Consider the following 19,536-nt stretch of genomic DNA (forward strand, 5'->3'; position numbering starts at 1 on the left):
GCAGGAGCACCGGGGCTGGGATGTGCAGAGCTGGAGGCCCCGGCGGCTCAGGAGCCGGCTGCAGCCGCTGGCAGAATCCCTTCCCTTTTTTAAAGAAAAGCCTTTTTGCTTTGTGCCTTTGGAGGACAAGGCTATTACAGCCCGACTCTCCTCTAATCGCAAACATCAAGGCGCTGGTCCGCCAGGCATTGTGGGAAGACTGGGGAGAGCAAAGCCAACAGGGAACAAAGCTGCAGGAAAGAGCCATTCAGCCTCGTGCTGGTCCAGAGATGAGTAACACGCAGCCTCCAGCTGGGCTCGCTCTCGGCTGAGTCCTCATGCCTGACAAGGGCCCCCTCAGGGTACATCCACACTGCGTTGTGAACCGGGGTCCGCGGGGCCCGGCCCAGGGACTCGGAGCATCCACACCGCGTTGTGAACCGGGGTCCGCGGGGCCCGGCCCGGGGACTCGGAGCGGCCACGCCGCGTTGTGAACCGGGGTCCGCGGGGCCCGGCCCGGGGACTCGGAGCATCCACGCCGCATTGTGAGCCGGGGTCCGCGGGGCCCGGCCCGGGGACTCGGAGCATCCACGCCGCGTTGTGAACCGGGGTCCGCGGGGCCCGGCCCGGGGACTCGGAGCGGCCACGCCGCGTTGTGAACCGGGGTCCGCGGGGCCCGGCCCGGGGACTCGGAGCATCCACGCCGCATTGTGAGCCGGGGTCCGCGGGGCCCGGCCCGGGGACTCGGAGCGTCAACGCCGCGTTGTGAGCCGGGGTCCGCGGGGCCCGGCCCGGGGACTCGGCCCGTCCCCTCGGCTTTGTGAGCCGGGGTCCGCGGGGCCCGGCCCGGGGACTCAGAGCGGCCACGCCGCGCTGTGAGCCGGGGTCCGCGGGGCCCGGCCCGGGGACTCGGAGCATCCACGCCGCGTTGTGAGCCGGGGTCCGCGGGGCCCGGCCCGGGGACTCGGAGCATCCACGCCGCGTTGTGAGCCGGGGTCCGCGGGGCCCGGCCCGGGGACTCGGAGCGGCCACGCCGCGTTGTGAGCCGGGGTCCGCGGGGCCCGGCCCGGGGACTCGGAGCGGCCACGCCGCGTTGTGAGCCGGGGTCCGCGGGGCCCGGCCCGGGGACTCGGAGCGGCCACGGCGCGGTGTGAGCCGGGGTCCGCGGGGCCCGGCCCGGGGACTCGGAGCGGCCACGCCGCGTTGTGAGCCGGGGTCCGCGGGGCCCGGCCCGGGGACTCGGAGCGGCCACGCCGCGTTGTGAGCCGGGGTCCGCGGGGCCCGGCCCGGGGACTCGGAGCGGCCACGCCGCGTTGTGAGCCGGGGTCCGCGGGGCCCGGCCCGGGGACTCGGAGCGTCCACGCTGCATTATGAACCTGGTTTTACAATTGCAGGACCCAGGTCTCACAGACCTGCTAACACGTCCATACTGCACTGCCCAGACCACCTGACTAGGCTGCAGCTTGAGCTGTCCACACTGCAAAATGACAGTTGGACCAAGTCTCAGTGGGCCTCGGACTCAGACTCACCCTCCAGCAGGATCCTAGGACCCGGGTCCCGAGTGCTGGCAGTCCCGAGTCAGACTGATTTGTGTGTGGACGGAAGGGGGGCTGCAGCTCAAACCTGGGTCAGAGCCCGGGCTCAGTGTGCAGGGTAGACAGACCCTCAAGGGCCTACAAAGCTCAGTGTTCGTCCTTCCCCAGCCACAGGGGAGCTGCCATCAAAGAGCCAGTCCTGTTCCCAGAAGCACAATGACCCCCAGCACCACCCCTCCCATTAGTTAATCAGAAGAGCAGGCTGGGTGATTCAGGCGAACAGGGAAGCAGACAGTTACTCCCCACAGCACCCAGCCAGCAACTGATAGCTCTGCTCTGAGCCCCTGCTGCAGGGAAGACTCAGGCAGACGCAGGAAGAGTTCAGCAAGAGGCGGGGGGCTTCCCTCGGCCGCAGCACGGAGCCAGCTCCCCAGCACGGCACTAGGGGGCGCTACGCCACCAGCCAGTCATAGGAAACCCAGGGCTTGAATTTGTGTCCTCAGTATTTAACACCCATCCCCAAGGGGTATCGTCTGGCGATGCCCTCAAGTCCCCTTCTCTATGCTCTCCTCCTACAATCGACTAGGGGAGGGGACAATGCTGAGGAGGGGCTGAAAGGTGCATGCCCAGACCCTGCTCCGGGGAGGCCCGTGGGAGCACAAGGCCGTGTGCAGGGACCGAACCTGTAATCCTCCCAGGGCTCTGCCAGACCAGCCATCTCGGCCTTTTAAACACATGGCGCCAGGCGTGACCCTGTCGCCAAGCTGTCACTAGTAACTCCTTGTAGCCGCTGAAAGGTCCCAAACACCGAGTTGCCAGCCCATCACCCTGGCCTTGGGGCTCCCATAGCCCAGAACAGAGCAAGCAGCTCCACCTCTGCCCATCTGTGCCTCGCCGCTGAGCAGCTCTGGGGATCCCTCAGGGGAGCATGAGGCAGAAGCACCGAAGAGCGGAGCATCCGTGAGGGAGCTGGGACAGGAGCCTATACACACCTGTAGCACCCTGGACCCGATTCTGCCACCAGGGAGAGGGAAACAGGGGGCAGGCTGAGGAGCAGGAAGCTGGGAACCAAGCCAGGTCCTGGATCCCATCTCACTCAACCCAAACCCAGAGGGGTGGAGCTCAGTCCCAGGGGACGGCAGCCAGCCAGGGAGCTACATGCCCATCACACGGGGGGCAGGGGGGGCTAGCCCTGGCTCATCACCAAGCTATCTGCCCCCCCGTAGAGCTATAGCTAGCTAGAGAGACCGAGCGACTGCCCTTCTGTGGGCAGACACATGCCCATCCACATGCTGTACCTGCCCTGGGTCTAGCCTCACATTTAAAGGAAGCCGGGTGGGGTGACTCTCTGAACCAGCCAGAGCAAAGGAGCCCTTTGAAAGCAGCAGGACCCAAGCCGGACCTCCCGCTCCAGCTGCCAGAGCTGGAGGAGGGAGAGGTGGTTTGGCAGAGACAAGCTCCCAGGAGGACACGTTAGGAGGAGGGGAGCTTTCCTCGGAAAGGCGAGCGCTCATTAAAAGCAGCCAGCGCCGGCCAGCTGTCAGGGTGCGTGGGTGAAGCTGAGCGTTGATCCCACCGCTCAGAATAAAGGCGGAGAACCTCTGTCCCCTTCTCGGCCAGCTCATTCAGTCGCCCCCTACCCCCGCCCTCTCTGCCTCCCCCCTGGTCTCTGGGAGCCCCCTGGCACTAAGGGGTGCTGTGCCGCTGGCCACTTGTGGTCACTGAGGGTCGGCCCCATCACCTTTTTCCCCTAGTGCCGGGCCATCCCTTGCAATCCCCTTTCACCTTCCTAAAATCACCCCTGCTGGTGTCAGTGGGATACCGTATTCCTTGCTTCCTGCCCTACACTCCAACGGCAGTGGCATTGCTAGGTGCTGTCGGTCTGCAGTGCTGCTTAGAGGAAGGGTGACCAGGTGTCTTGGTTTTGACCGGAACATCTGGTCAAGAAGGGACCCTGGGGCTCTGGTCAGCACCGCCGATCAGGCCGTTAACAGTCCGGTCGGCAGTGCTGTGGTGCTAAGGCAGGCTAGTCCCTGCCTGTCCTGGCTGGCACTGCGCTGTGCCCCAAAAGCGGGCAGTGGTGGGAGGTGCCTCCGGGCGAAAGCAGCGCGTGGAGCCTCCTGCCCCCGCCACCCCCACCTAGGACCCGGACCTGCTGGCTGCTTCCAGGGCACGTGCAAAGCAGCGCTAGGACAGGCAGGCAGCCTGCCTGAGCCCCCGCACTGCACCGCTGACCAGGAGCTGTCCAAGGTAAGCCCGCCCCCAAGCCCTAGCCCCAACCCCCTGCTCCATCCCTGACACACACACCCCAAAACCCACAGCATCCTCCTGCACCCTGAATTCCTCATCTCCAGCCCCACCCCAGAGTCTGCACCCCCAGCCGGAGCCCTCTCCCACACCCTGAACCCCTCATTTCTGGCCCCACACCGGAGCCTGCACACCCAGTTAGAGCCCTCACCCCTTCCTGCACCCCAAATGCAGGTTCCTGCACCCACACCCCAGCCCTGTGAAAGTGAGTGAGGGTGGGGTAGAGTGAGCCACGAGGGAGGGGGAATGTACCGAGTGGGGGCGGGGCCTCAGGGAAGGGGTGGGACCTCAGGGAAGGGGCGGGGGTAGGGTATTGGGTTCTGTGCGACTAGAAAGTTGGCAACCCTCCTTAGAGGCTGCAACCAAGCTCAGGGCCCCAGTGTGCCAGGTGCTGTACAGACCCATAGTGAGAGACAGCCCCTGCCCTACACCTGAATAGACCACAAGTGGGAGAGTGGAGGCAACATCACCCCCCTTTCACACCAGGGGAACTGAGGCACAGAGAGGCTAAGCGACGTGACCACGGTCACACGGGATGCCTAGGGCAGAGGAGGGAGTTCAACTCCCATTTTCTGACCCCAGCTCAAGGCCTGAAGAACAAACCCATCCCCCACCTCCCCCAGCCACCTGCTACCCCGAGAGCTGCAGCTTGCAGAGACAGCAACAGCCTGGGAAGGAGCCGGGGACACGGACACCGGACTGGCAAGAGGCTGGGAATCTGCTAAGTGCTCTGGAGCTCACCACGGGCCCAGTCCAGATCAATAAATAATAATAATAATTCAGCCGGGGGGGGTGGGCAGAAGCGAGCCGTGCTTGCAGTTAGCGGGAGAGGCAGGCAAGACACATCTGGAAGTGTCTCCCCGCAGGGCCCGGTGTGACGAGCCACGGGAGTGCTGGTGGCACATGCCTGCTCGGCAGTGACCTTCCCAAAGTCAGACCCATTTCACCGGGGAACGGCGTGATTGCCATTTTGTTGGACAAACGTGTGCTTTGCAGAGGAAGCAGAGAAGCCTGGTCTTCAGATCAGGCGACCAGGAGTCAGGACTCCTGGGTTCTGTTCCTGCCGCTGGCTCTGTATGCTGTACTGTTGTAGCCGTGCTGGTCCCAGATATTAGAGACAAGGTGGGTGAGGTAATGTCTTTCCTTGGACCAGCTTCTGTGGGTGTGAGAGAGAAGCTTTTGAGCTACACGCAGCTCCTCCTCAGGTCTCTCTGAGTGACCTTGGACAAGTCCCTTTCCCGCTCTGTGCCTCAGTTTCCCCGGGTCCAGCAACACCTACCAGAGCATACCAGGTGTGAGGATTCACATGGTCATCTGGCATCCTGGGATGAAACAATGCCAGGATTTGCACATGGCGTCACCCTGCAATGGCCAAACACTAATCTCATCACCACATGATACCTGGAGGGACCCAGTCATCTCGGGTCCCTTGAATACCCTACGGTCTAGAACAGGGAGATTGCCCCCACTGAAACTGGGAGGAGCCAGGACTGATGACCTAAGTCAGTGCCGGGTCAGGAACGTTTGCCCTTTGCACCACATGGTCACATGTGGAACAATCCACAGGCCCAATGCAGAGGAAATGGGGAGGAGGCATCACCCCACCACTGAAAGCCCTGCAGGCCCAGGAGGCTGGGTGAGGAGAAGCAGAGAAGGCTGGCGCTGGCTGGGTGTGGTCCTTTCCCTGACAAAAGCCCCCCCACCCCTTGGCAAACCAACGCCCCTGCCAAGGGGGTCACAGCAGGGCATGGGCGCTCTGGATTCTGGAGAGCGGGCAGGAAAGAGACTGCCCACTGCCCACATGGCTGTTGGTGGGGCTACAATGAAACCAAGACTGAGCGGCAGGATTGACACCCAGAGCAAAGTCTTCCAAAGGGGGGGGGGCACTGGATGTGTGCAGGGCAGGGGGTTGGCAAGGGCGGGATATGGGGGGGTGGAGCGCAGTGGGAGTGGGGTTGGGTGGGGTTGCGTCCAGCCCTGCATAGGGATGGGGGGCGGATAGTTCAGGCCATTGTTCGGCGTTTGACACAGGACCTGGCTCCAGTCTCACTGGTTATGTCGTTGGGAAGCAGGTGACCCTCCGCTGAGGCTTCCTTGTTCCAGCCCAGGAGGGAGCTGGAGGCCAGGACCATCCCCTTTGGACTGACAACCCCAAGCTTCTCTGCATCCCATCCCCGCCTCCCGCCCCATTCACTCCAGGGCTCAAGTGCTACGATCGACTCGTGCCCATAGGTGGCAGCAGCCCACTGGCCCTGCGGCTCCGCAAGCCCCGAGTCCCGGGTGTCAGCCACACAGAGACATTCTCTGGCTTTCCACAGCTCACTTGCCTTCCCTGCTGCGCCCGCAGCCCAGCGCAGTGAGCCCAGCCCTGTCCGCATGCCCCGCCGCACAGCTCCCCGGCTGCCACAACACCCCTGGGACTCCCATCAGAGCATTACAGGGTGGCACAGCAGCCACTGACCATGGCCCGGGGGCATCGTGTTTCTGTGCACGGCCCTTCAGAGACAACGCCTGGGTTAAGGCCATGGCTGGAGCGGAGCTGCAATTCGCCCTTGCCGAAAGCTGCCTTTGTGCACGGAGGGGAGAGACGTGTGCAGGGGGCCTCCAGGCCAAAGGAACTGGATTGGTAAGAAGTTCATCCCCAGATCTCCAGCCCATAAAGAAGAGCCCATGGGTTGGCTCGGCCGAGGGGGAAGGCCCCTGACAAACGTCAAGGAGCATCCAGAGACTTGTCTGCGCTGGGATATTTCTACCAGGCGTTCCCATTGCTGCAAGCCCTGGTGTAGAAGGGATGCTGCATCTGGCTAGCTCGCTGCAGGGCTGGGAGACGCAGTGCTGATGACGACCGCCCTCTGCGCTGGGGCGGAGGGACTTCCAGACACTGCAACCAGGCTGGATGGGAACCAACGACTGACACCTGCAGGCTTGACACACACCCCCAGCCAAGCCAGCCCCCGCCCCAGTGCACCCCTCACCTGAAGGTAATGGTAGCCTCTGTCTTTGGCTTTTGCCTCCTGCAATACCAAGGCTTTCTCCTGGCTGCCTCCCGAGCTGGGATATGCCTCCCGGGCTTGGCTGACCGTCATGGTGTGCCAGGCACTCCTCTTCAGCGTCTGACCGTCCAGCGACATGGACATGCCGGCGCAGGCCAGGCACTTGCCCTCCCCCCCGCTTTTTAGACTCTTCAAAGTCAAGTCTCTGAAGGCACTTTCAGGAGCATCCACACAGTACTGGGTGCCCTGGTCCACGGCGTGCCGGCCGGACACCAGGTAGCTGCTGTCGCTGTCCAGGTTGTCGTCAGAGCTCCACCAGCCCATCATCTTGGGCCGGTGCCGGGAGTCCAGCTTGCGGTCTTTGCTTTTGCTCCGCTTGCCATGCCGGGACTGGTGGTGCTGGTGGTGATGGTGGTACCCATCCCCCCGGCCCTCCATCTTGGTGCCGTTGTACTCCCGTTTGGCCGGGGCCTCCAGGGAGTGGGACTTGGCGAAGAGCTTCTGGACGGAGTGGACCAGGTGGCGAATGCGGCTGGGGCTTTCGCTGCGCTGCTCCGTGGTGCTGGCCCGCTGGTACTGCAGCGTGTGGAAGCCGTCATGGTGCAGCGGCAGCTGCTTCTCAAACTGGTCCAGCAGGGTGGGGGGTAGGCGGTTGATCTTGCTGGAGGGGTGGGTGGCCGCCATGCACTCGTCACAGGAGTCGTACTGCTGCTGCATGTGGTGCATCCTGGGGAAGGTGCTGCTGCTGCTGGCGGAGAGCGGCTCGGTCAGGCTCATCGGCCCGCCTGGGCACTCAGCGGGGATCCCAGGGCTCCGAGAGGGGCAGTAGCGGTGATCCAAAGAACAAGGCTCGCTGGGGCTGAGGAGGTACGGCTGCCTGGATTCCTGGCCGTGGCGGATGTAGTCCAGGGGCTGCTCAGAGTCCTCTGGGATGCAGTGACACGGGTGCCCTGTGGAGCTCTGTGATTGGCTGCGCTCCCCATGATAGCCCTTCATGGTGTCAGAACCTTGCCCGGAACTTCCTCATTCTGCCGGATGATCCCTGCGGGGTCCCCTGCGGAGACAGGACAGACACGTTAACCATCTCCCATCCCCTGGTGCCTGGGCAGGTTTCCGAGCCCCGCCTCTCTTTGCACCTTCAACCTGCCCATGCGGAGAACTGTCGGTGGCGTCTCTGTACCCACCTTTCTATGAGAGCAGAACGTATCAGCCCGCTCGTCAGCTGGTGCAAATCAGCACGGCTCCTCTGACTTCGATGGAGCTGCACCCATCTACACCAGCCAAAGATCTAACAACCCAACTGTACCCACCAATCAAGTCTGAAAGGACGGTGAAATTATGGGTGCTGAAAAGGGAACCCCAAGTAAGGCAGGTCTGTGAGCCCAGCCCAAAGTCGTGCTCACGTGCAGAGCTGGCGCAGGACGGATGTTCCATTTCACACAGAAAAGATATATTAGAATTGGAAAAGGTGCAGAGAAGGGCAACCAGAATGATAGAACAGCTTCCATATGAGGAGAGATTAAAAAGCTTGGGACTGCTCAGCTTGGAAAAGAGATGACCAAGGGGGATATGAGAGAGGTCTATAAAATCAGGAATGGTGTGGAGAAAAAGAGTTATTTACCCCTTCCTGTAACACAAGAACCAGGGATCACCCAATGAAATTAACAGGCAGGAGGTTTAAAACAAATAAAATGAAGTATTTCTTCACACAATGCACAGTCAACCTGTGGAACTCCTTGCCAGGTGATGATGTGGAGGCCAAAAGTATAACTGGGTTCAAAGAAGAATTAGGTAAATTTACAGAGGATAGGTCAAGATAGGCAGAGACACAACCCTGGGTGTCCCTAAGCCTCTGACTGCTAGAAGCTGAGACGGGACAACAGCGAGATAGATCACTCGATAAATTGTCCGGTTCTGGTCATTCCCACTGAAGCACTGGAAGACAGGACCCTGGGCTAGATGGAGTAGGTCTGACCAAGTATGGTGGATCTTCTAATCTAAAGGATTTTGAGATTTCAAAATCTGACTTCACTCCCAATCATAACAAACCCCAAACATTTCAAAGGTCTCCACAAAATAAACTGTTGGTTTTTTTTTTAAATGTGTTTTGGATCAATTGAAACATTTCATTGTGATTTTGATTTTGGTCAGTGTTCTACTATCATACATGCTAGAACACAGAATAAAAAAACGAGCAAAATGAAAAGTCGTTTCAAAATGAAAAGGTTTCATTCCAACATGTCAAAACGGGACATTTCAACATTGTCGGAACGTTCTCCACCCCCCAGTTTTCCTCCTAGATGAAATTTTAATCCTAAACATTTTGATTTAATCCCAATTGCACTGGCTGGTGGAAAATGGTTCTGCGTTTTTGCAACCAGCCCTACTCACGTGGCTTATAATGTGCTGAAATAAGAAGTCAGGGGGAGAGAGAGGGCCCACTGTGATATGAAATCTCAATCCATCCTCATTCTACCAGCAGATCTTCAATCAAGCCGTCCAAATGGCACTTCTGCCGTGTTCCAGTGGAGGTTACAGAGGTATTTATAGAAGCTACCTTGAAACCTCAGGAACCTATCAGTCCATTTATCAAAGCGCCTGCAGTTCCCCATTCAAGGCAGCCAAACAATAAGAAGAAAGAAATTGAGCAAAGAAAGTTAAACTGTACCCAGGGCATTTTATTCAACACGAGGCTCAAACCAAACGGCCTGACTCCTCTAACAGGCTGTCTCGTGGGCTTTGAACCATGAACTGAACAGTCTCCCGGGAACTGAAGCTGGCATTTCTCTCACATGGCTTTTCTTATTATGATTTCCTTATACATTGGTGAGGGACTGGCATGAGTCGGCACTGGCTGGGGCTATGCGACATGCTAACCTGACTCTAAGCTGTTACCCCAGCATTGCATCCAGTTCTCAGACACGCCCATGGCTGCAGGGAACAGCTGGTCCATACCACACCCAGTGGTTACCAGTGAGCACGCTGCTTTTTTCAGTCTCTCAGAGGAGTCCTAATAGCAATCTAGGCAGCCTACAGCGATGCTGCTTTAAGCAGGGATGTTTCCATCTCTCCCACGCTAAGCAGGAGTGGGCCAGACCAGTACTTGTATGGGAGACCCTCATGGTGTTATAGGGCATGATGATGAGTCACTAGGGGGCGCTGTACCCTCTTGAATCCACATTGATTCCACTGCCCCCTGCTAAAAATAATACTCCAACCATTCAGCCCCAACCACTGCACTCCTACAGTGGCACTACTGGACGACATAGTGGTGCTTTGGGTAACCCTTTCATTAGGTTTGGGTTTTGGCTGAGATGTAAAACCAAGTTCTTGACCCCATGTTGCCATTAAGGATCCCAGGGCACTTTTCCCAACAGCAGAGGTTGTTGACCCCAATGTCCTGGCCAAATTGAATCATTATCGCCTACCTCCTGCCATTCTCCTTGCAGTTCCAAGTGGGTTTGGGATCTTTCTTCACTTCCTGTCCTAAACTGATGAGTAATGTTGCAGAGTGCTGTTAAACAGCTGCCACGTTCCATCCTAGAGGCAGCTGCATTTCCATGGGGTGGAAGGCAGGACCCGTAGGGATACCTTGTAAAGGGTTTGGGATGAAAGGTGTTGTGTGTATGTATTTTTATACCCTGCCTCTCAACCAGAAGGATCCCAAAGCACTTTTTCAAATCACTCACAACAGTCTGTTAAATAGAACACAGCATCTGCTTAATAACAATACTACCCAGCTTTCATAGAGCAATTTTCATCAGTAGATCTCAAAGCACTTGATCCCCAAAGTATCATGATCCCCATTTTACAAATGAGGAAACTGAGACATGGGAAGGGGGGGGAGGAGAGTAATTTATGCAAGGTGACCCAGCAGGCCAGTGGCAGAGACAGGGATAGAACTCAGGTCTGAATGCCAAGGCAGCACTCTAGCCACAAGGCCATACTGCCTCCCTATAGTACACAGGAGTTTAGGCATGTGCAGTTTCTTAAGAGGCAGCATGGGCTGGAAATCCACAGCCCTCTCCCCCTTCCCCCCCATTCTAATGCTGGACTTGGGCAAGACTCACCACCTCTCTGCCTCAGTTTCCCCATCTCATCTTGAGAACAGTAATGCTCCTCCACAGGAGTTAATGGAGGTCTAGTGCTTTGAACGTACACAGTGCTCTATATGCTAAGTATCATTAGGAGCAGAGGTGGAGAATACCTCTTACAAGTGGAATTTAAGGAAGCAGAATGCAATTACCCCCACTGGAATCTGGGCCAGGCATAAGATTAAAGATCCCATGCAATGATAGGGTTAACGTAATGACCACAAGCAGGGACAATTTGCTTTTGCGTCCCATTTCCCACCTATACCAAACCAGGGCTCTGTGCTCAAACGGATCCTACTGATCCAGCAGTGCTTGGAGGGCTCCCATCCAAATACCAACCCAGCCTGAAACGACTCAGCCAGTAGTTACTCAACCAGATCAGAAGGGAAGCACGGTGCAAGACGGAGGAGTGGGGCTAGGGACCGCCAGCAAAGTAGAAGGGGAGGCAGAAATTTCCCAAAGCAGTAAAACTGGGAAGAAATATGGTCTTATGGGTCAGTCAGTGAACTGGGTTTCAGCCCTCAGCTCGGCTACAGGCTCCTTGGACAAGTCACTTCATCTCTCTGCACTCATGAGTCTTGTGAATTTCACCCAAGAGCTGCTGGGGTAGGGGAGGGGTATTCTTCTTCACCCTGAAATATTTCCCAGTAGCAACTGAGGGAGGGGAACTGGCTCAGTAAAACTTGCCAACCTCATTGCTTCTTTTCTCCCCTTCACCCTTTTCTAATGATTAGTTCTAGCAGCTCATGAAAAAATAAAAGCGCCATCTCCAGAGACACAAGAAACAAGGTCACCTTATTCCCCTAGCAGATTGTTCAGGGCTTGGTTCACGTGGGAGCCTATAGAACACAAATCATTGCTTAATTATTAATAAACACGAAACCACCCATATTAAAGGGTAAGGAAAGCCACATGGCAACACAGCTTCTCGGCAGATGGACAGACAGACACCAGCCTCCCCCGGAATGGGCTGGACGGCTGGACTGCAGTGGCAATAGCTTATGAATACGCCGCTCGACAGCTCAGAGTGCCTGGTGCCACCATAAAGCATGAGTCGGACAAATCAATTCAGATGCCACAAGAACATTTTTTTTACTATGGCTTTTGAAAGCTGCCGGAAGTGTCTCGACTCAGCTGTTCTGCGTGGCTATAAAAGTCAAATGCAAAGTGCCCCGTACCCAGGTCTGCTGATGGTCTTCAGTGCTGACCCACAACCCCACCTGTTATTCCAGTCCAGAGCTCCCCACACACAGCTCAGCCAACGCCCCTCAATTCTCACCCACTTCACCCCTGGCCTCCCACATGCTCTCTGCCAATGCCCCTTCCCCATGATCTGCAACTTCTCTTGCTATTCCAGCCTTGGTCTCCTCATACAGCTCTGCCAACACCCTTCAATCCTGCAAAGTCCCGTTCTCTATCGGCTCAGTCTGCTCCCTGTCCTAACAGCAGGTAACCAGAGGCTGAAGGCTCCCGGGAGCAAGCAGGCCAGGCCCAGTCTGACCACGACACCTGCTCACTCATTCGACTTGTTAATATGAAGAGCTTCTGAGTGAGATTTTAAAAGCCATTAATTTCAAAGGGGACCAGCTCCGCCTATGAGCCTAGTTGCTGAGCGGAGGAGCCAAGAGGTCTTGGGGCATCCAAGGTTGAAACAGGGACCCTGGACCATCACCAGCTCAGCTGGCTCAGAGGCCAGACATTCACGCTTCTGAAAGGAGACTCTCAAATTAGAGAGGGTTCCGAAAAGAGCTAAGAGAAACCCTGCCTCCCCGCGAGAGACGTGAGACGCGCCATCTCTTTAGTGTGTGCAAGAGAAGAGTTAACAGGTGACTCGAACACAGTCTACAAGTTCCTAGATTGCTGATAGCAGCTGGCTCTTTAATTTAGCAGCAAAAGGCAGAATGAGACCCAGTGGCCAAAAGCAGAAGCCAGAGAAATCCAGCCTAGAAGTAAGACCGAGGGCTCATTAGCCATTGGACCAACTTCCCGAGGGATGTGGCGGAGCCTCCGTTACTTGAAGTCTTTAAATCCAGCGATATGCCGTTGCTCCACCAACACTGCAGATTTGATGCAGGAATTACTGGGTGAGGTTCTGTGGCTTGAGTCAGACAGGAGGTCAGCCTACATGCTCATAATGATCCCTTCGGGCTTGAAAATCTATACCTCTATGAACTGGAGCTGCAGTGAGATAGCACAGGGAAGACGCTTAAAACAGTTGACAACAAGGAAAATGCAGAAAGGGGCATTTAAAAGCTAAGCAGCAATGTTGGGGGAATGAGGTGAACCCAGAATATCTGCCAGCCCCCCGCCCATTTTGGGTCTAGGTTCTCCCCTTGGAGGTGCTAAGAGAGCAGCTCTGCATTGAAGAGTGTGAGATTCACGTGGTCTCCTTCCATCACACGGCAACAGCCTGCATCCCAGACACTGTGAAAACCCACGATGGGGTCTGCATGGGGGATTGCATGTGTATTTTTTACCTCATTAGAACCCATCAGAGGGCTGGCTTTGTTATGACTATAAATGAGGAAATTACTTATTCTCCAGTGTAGCTTGGCTAATTAACAGGCGTCATTAGTGCTCTTGTTAGCATATTTAGCGAGGGCGCCTAGGGCAACCTGTCTTCAAATCATGTTAAGAAAGGTAGACTGTACTTGAGACAAAGGTAATTGCAAAAGAGGTGGTTTTTCCTAGAGAGAGAAGGGGAGGATTGGAAGCCGGTGTCTTCCCTTGTTAGCTCAGCTGCAGCCACCTTCCTCAGCCGTTCAGATCCCGTTGGCAGTAACTTGTGGTGGGAGTTGAGGCTGATGCAGATCAAGGGCGTAACATGAAGGGAGGAGCCCGTTCATATTGCAGTTGTTTACAGAGATTCAGAGCCACGCTATGGTTCTGAGCCAAGCGGGGCTTGACACTAGGGGTGGACAAATGGAATCACAAAACTAATTCCTGATCTTCAGGCAAAATCCAGGAGGAGGGATCCTCAGCTGATGCAAATCGTCCCAGCTCCACTGCCACCACAGCTATTTACACCCGCTGAGGGTCTGGCCCAACATGAGGTGGGACGGAGGTGCATCGGCAGAGCTGGCTGTGGGCAGCCCACGGCTGGGTTTGCAGGGAGGGCTGCAGATCAGGAGTCAGGTGCATGGACAGAGCTGTGGGCCCACGTGCCCAGGCTGTGCCAAGCTCTAGCCAAAGCCACGTCGCTCACTTTCCCAAGGGCTGAATTTTCTCTTTGAACGACTCCCCAGTTCACACGACTTCTCCGGCCAGGGATTCGCTACAGGGACTCAGCTCCGCCTTCGGCCTCTGGGAGAAATTGCCACTTGCCATGAGGGGGCCTGGCAGAACAACGGGAGGGCTGCGGGTGCGATGCCAGGAGAAGGACGCTCATGGCTCAAAACTGCCCTAGGATCTCTCCGACTCCTGGCAACTGGGAGGTCTCTTGATGACAGGGGGTGACAGAACAGGCCGCCAGGGGGACAGGATCACAAGCAGCACAGGAGGCTGTTTCATTCTCAGCCTGCGAACACGGCTCCTCTAATAAGCTTTTCCACTCGCCTTTCCTCCATCCTCCAGGTTGGATCATTCGGTCCTGCTTCCCTCCCTCCCAATCCGACTCCTGCTCTAATGAGGCTCCCTAATTGCTCCATCTGAAGCTCCCGAGCTGCCGCCTGTTAAAAGAAAAGGCAGCTGTCCTCCCAGGGAGATGTCACGCGGCAGGCCTCCTTGCACAGCCACTCCCGAGTCGCCCCACGGAGGTCACCAGGGGTTCCGAGAGGAGGATCAGGCCCCGAGGACTCCCACAGACGTGAGCGTGGTGTAAAGCGAGAGGAGAATCAGGCCCATCCTCTTCCCTTAATGAATCCTAGTTCTTTATTTATTAAAACGGCGGCTGCTTCCAACACCCCCGACCCGGCGTGAGTGAGCAGCGAGGGTGCACCGTACCGCAGGGAAAGAGCATGCCATGGAAAGCAGACACTACACAGCACGGTTTTGAGCCATGTGCCGTCCCAGCTGCCCTGCTCAGCTACGATTACAGGAGAGGCTCCGGCTCCATCCAGCTGGCCTCGATCACCGGGGGCATGCGAGTCGTGTCACCCCTAGCAGCAGCTCCCAGCAGTGGCAGGAGCCGGCTCCTCAGAGACACAGGAGTTACTCCATTAGCTCAGCCGGCAGGGAGGCAGTGTGGTTAGGGCTCTGGAGAGCTGGGCTCTGCCAGTGACCTGCAGCATGACCTGGGTCCTCTGGGCCTATTTAGACTGTAAGTAGTTCAGGGCAGGGTTTGTCTCCCATCATGCTTCTGTACAGCACCTAGCACATGGGGGCCTCCAAAGAGCCCCACTCACTAGCATGGTTTGCATGTAGCTGTGGTTCATCCCCTAGACTCCTAGGACATTTGGGTCTGGATTCGAGGCTCAGCTCCATCTCCAATTCAAAGCAAAAAACCCAGAGGAGATTCCATAGTGTGGCCATGGGCTGGGTTCTCTGACTTCTTAACAGCACTGGCAATTATAGGTGGCCAATAGGGGCAGTGAAATCTCATGCTCCAGGGCATAGGCTGATCCCTGCAAGGGTCAGGAAGGAACCTTCCACAGAACAGAGGACTGTGCCCTCCTCTCAGGCATCAGCCAAAGGCAGGGTAAAGGACCAGTAGTCCTGCTGGCTATGGCATATGGGTATCACAGCCCAGGGGACTCCAGTGTCTCTGAAGCCAGGCTAAAAACCAATAAGAAAAAAGACTGAGATGAAAATCCAAGTTCTCCCATCTGGAGAGCAGTAGTGAGCGTGGAGGGGCAGAACTGTGTCTGGGCTAGGCATGGGAGGGCATTGTGTCTTCATTAGGGCCAGCTGAGCCGAGCGGCTAGCCGACAGGACATCACAGGATGGATTTCACTGCTGCTGCCATGAGACCCTCAGAGGGGACGTCTCCAGTGGGAGATGAACCTCCCAGCCCACCACCCTGGACTGCCCCCTCCCCGCTGCCGTGCAGACGCACCCAGAGAATGAACGGCTCCTGCCTGGATGGGGCTCAGAGGGGCTCCCGGATGCAACCCCTCCAAACCAGCTCCCAGCTGGGGACTCTGCTCCAAGCACCTGAGCCCTTTCCCCAGCGGCGCTAGCTTCAGAGCTGCGCGTTGAACAGCCCACTCAGCGGAAACGTGAGCCGCGGCCTCCAAAGGCCACCAGGGTTTCCCGACTGCCCCGGTCTGGCCTCCTCCATCTCGGGGTGCAGGGCCGGGCTTTCAGATGGGCTCTGGAGATGGAACCGGGGCTGGACCTGTTCTGTAAACAGGAAGGCAGCTCCAATCACTGGGGCTGTCCTCCAGGACCACTCACGTCCCTTCCGTCACTTTCCAGTGTTTGGGGAGGAGGAGCAGTGAAGCAGCCCAGCCTAGTGATTAGAGCAGGAAACTGGAAGCCAGGATACCTGCGTTCTTCTACTCCTTTCTCTGTGCAAAGAAAGTCACAGACTCACTCCAGTTTAGCAGCTTGTAGAATGAGGATCATATCAATCGGCCACCCAGGCGCCTTTCCCGAGTACTGAACTCAGGTGGGAAATGTTGGAATTTAAAGGGTCCATCAACAGGGGAGACGCCTATTGCCACGGTTTATCACAAAACATGAAGTTTCCATTAAAACAAACTGCTGCCCTCTGCTGGATGGAATCACAGCTGTTCCCGCATGCATCATAAGCCCTGTACTGCCGACAACTCATGGAGATTCTCTGTGAGCTCAAGTAGTCAGGGCCTGTCCTTTTGGAGCAGAGTAGATAGCCAGTGTGTGCAGCACAGGGGCAGTGGTTAGGTCTTTGGGGCAGTGATCACCTTGGAGGTGAAAATCCGATTGAGACAGGAGGGGGAGCTCTCACGGAGGAGAAGAGCTGGTGGGGTGGGGGATCCTCCAAGCCAGAGCAAGGAAGGGGAGTTCCTCTCTGCTTTTAGCAAAGGCAGGGTTATTCTGTTCCGTGTTTGTACAGAGCCTAGCACAGAGCTCCGCAGCCAGGTGTTATTGCAATCCGGCTAATGACTGACAATAGGAAGCTGGGCTCCCATCACACACACTGAAGAATCAGGCCATAGATTTATTGTGATCTCCTGCAGTGCCCTGGCTGAGCTGGGGGTATGGGGCAGTAGGTAGCCATGGCCGGGGGGAGCAGAAGTATAATCTTCTAGCGCTAAAGGAACCAAGCAAATCGCTTTAAATATTGCTAGCGTGTTGGTAAGAATGAGTCAAAATAGCAGAGGAGCCGGTTATTATGCACCGTGCGGGCTTTTGTGCCGGGGAATTAGTTGAATTAAACAAAGCAAGGCCCGGCCTTTGCGAGACAGCTCTGTAATTTTCTCATAAAGAGCTGCCAGTGGCAGCGAAAAGGAGCCCTGAGCAAGAACATTCGCCCAGCCTGTAATGAATCCAGGCAGCCGGCGGGCAGGGGGTGGCAGCCGGCACCTTTACCCTCATGGAAACTGCGGAGGGAGAGGGAGCAGCAGGGGCCACTGGGGTCCCCCCAACCCGACTCTGCCACAGTTGGACAGGGTCATGGGGTTCGGCTGCCCTGGTGGACAGAATCCCTTTTTAACCCCCTCCACCCCGCCTGCATCTCCGAGGGAGTGCAGAAAAGGCAGCTGTGGCTGGTGCGCTCAGTGGTCAGCGGGGACGTCAGAGCATTAGAGTGTGAGCTGGTTGTTTCAGAACTGGCCGGGATGCCAGGGCTACCTTACTGCGCCTGTCTCAGGCTGGAGCCCTTCTGGGGATGGGGCCAGGGACACAGCTGTAGCCAGCAGGGTCTGATGCCAGCAGAGGCGGGCGTGCCAGGGCGACACTCAGCGAGTTTGGGCTTTGGATACAAAGTTTGATCCAACCCCAGTTTTCAGAGGCCCTGCTCAGGGACAGTAACACAGACCCCCGAGAACAGGCCTGCATAGGAATCTGGAGCGGAGCCAGTGGAGCCGTGCCAGGGTGAAGCTGGAGAATCAGCCCCCTGCGCTGCACCTTCCTGGGGTTGGGGGGAGATAAGAGTCATGTCAAGGACTAGTGCTCTGAGCAGAGCCCGACCCTGCTCATGGGAAGTCGCTGAGGACACGCAGGCGTGGGTAAGGTGAGGATCAGGCTCCCGCCCCGGCAGCACAGCCACTGCCTCCAATGACAATCTTTCCTGCCCCCGCTCCCCTGTCAGGCATGTCAAGCCCAGCCCTGCTTCTCAACACTCACCACCACGCTCATCCCTCCCAGGCACGGGCGCCATACGGAGCCTGCCGCTGGTGGGGATGGGGAGCAGCTGCATTTGGACAGGAGAGCAAGGAATGAGAAACCCAGCTCCAAGTGGGACGGTGGCATAAGCCAAGGCGAGACCGGCCCTGAGCTGAGTGCCCTGGGGAGCTGCTTCCAAATCTTCCTGGGGCGTGGGGATGTCTCACTGCGCTTCTCTGGGACAGAGGAGCAGCCTGGATGGATGATGTGAGAGTGCCTGGGAGATCCATGCGGGCAGAGCTAAAAAAAGAAGTGAGGAGGGGACCCCAGTGACACAACCAGCCCTCCTGGGCTAGTAACTGGAGCGTGGGTACTTCACCTGAGTCCTAGAAAGGTAGGGCTGGAAGGAACCTCCAGAGACTGGGATCAGCCTTGCAAACTGAGGCGCTTTTCTGAACCCCTTCACCTATGCAATGCAGGCCTAGAAACCCCACCAGGTCAGCTCATCACAGACACCTGCTTATTCTGCACGTGGCATTTCCAGAGTAGCACAGCCCATGACCCAGGAGGGTGTAGGTTCTAATCCCGGCTCTGCCGCTAGCCCCCTTTTTGGGTAGATCACTTACCTACCGTAGGTTTGTGGGGGACCCCTTGTTTCTTGCCCCCGCCACAAGGACTGTTATGAGGCTTGGCTATTGAGTGCTAAGCAGATTTATTCCAGAGGCAAGGGGAAGAAATGAGGAAACTAAACAAGATTTTCTGAAGCTCGAAAGGTTAATTCCAAGGTTGGGTTGGAGAAAGGTCCCGGCTAATTGCTTCACCCTCTGGAATCCAGGAACATTGTCAGTGCCTCTTCTAGTAGCTGCCTGTGGTTCACTGAGCAGACTAGGTCTCCTCTCACCTGCGCTGACTCACCCTGGCTAAGTGCTGCTGAGATGCTCAATCAGCATTTTCTTGACTCTGAACAAGAGGTAACCATATGAGAGCCTGCTTGAGAGGCAGCGTCTGCATTTGTTTCCCCGTGCCATGCTGGGGGGAACAAGGTGTGAGCACAACCCCAGCTGTCAGGTCTTGTAACCCTGTCCTCCAACTCATCACGGAGCAGATCTAGGTCAGTTCACTTGAAAGGTTTTGAAGAGGTAGCAAGAAGGACCCAGACTGCTGGGTAAACTGGGCGCAAGCAACCAATATGCATTTTGCGGTGGCTGAATGTAAATGTATACGCCTAGGGACACAGAATGCAGGCCCGATCTAGATGATGGGGGACTCTATCCTGGGAAGCAGTGACTCTAAAAGGACATGTGGGTCATGGTGTATAACCAGCTGAAGACGAGTTGCCAGTGGCCAAATGGGCTAACACGATCCTGGGATGCATAAACAGGGGAATACTGAGTAGGAGTCGGGAGATTATTTTACCTCTGTAGCTCGACTGCGGCCAGAATC

The 19,536-nt window shown here is 56.8% G+C and overlaps 1 protein-coding gene across 6 annotated transcripts in view; it reads right to left on the reverse strand.

The window, feature by feature from the left end:
* Positions 1-19,536, reverse strand: part of DLGAP3 (DLG associated protein 3) — a 121,847-nt gene that overhangs the window by 17,327 nt on the left and 84,984 nt on the right. For all 6 annotated transcript variants that reach the window (XM_044997740.1, XM_044997734.1, XM_044997736.1 and 3 more), the window contains one exon: positions 6,797-7,868. In XM_044997740.1, the coding sequence (XP_044853675.1) occupies positions 6,797-7,810 (1,014 nt within the window). In that variant the 5' untranslated portion in view covers positions 7,811-7,868. The remainder of the gene's footprint in view (positions 1-6,796; positions 7,869-19,536) is intronic.

The sequence above is a fragment of the Mauremys mutica genome, chromosome 23, assembly GCF_020497125.1.
Source record: "Mauremys mutica isolate MM-2020 ecotype Southern chromosome 23, ASM2049712v1, whole genome shotgun sequence".
Classification (NCBI taxonomy): domain Eukaryota; kingdom Metazoa; phylum Chordata; order Testudines; family Geoemydidae; genus Mauremys; species Mauremys mutica.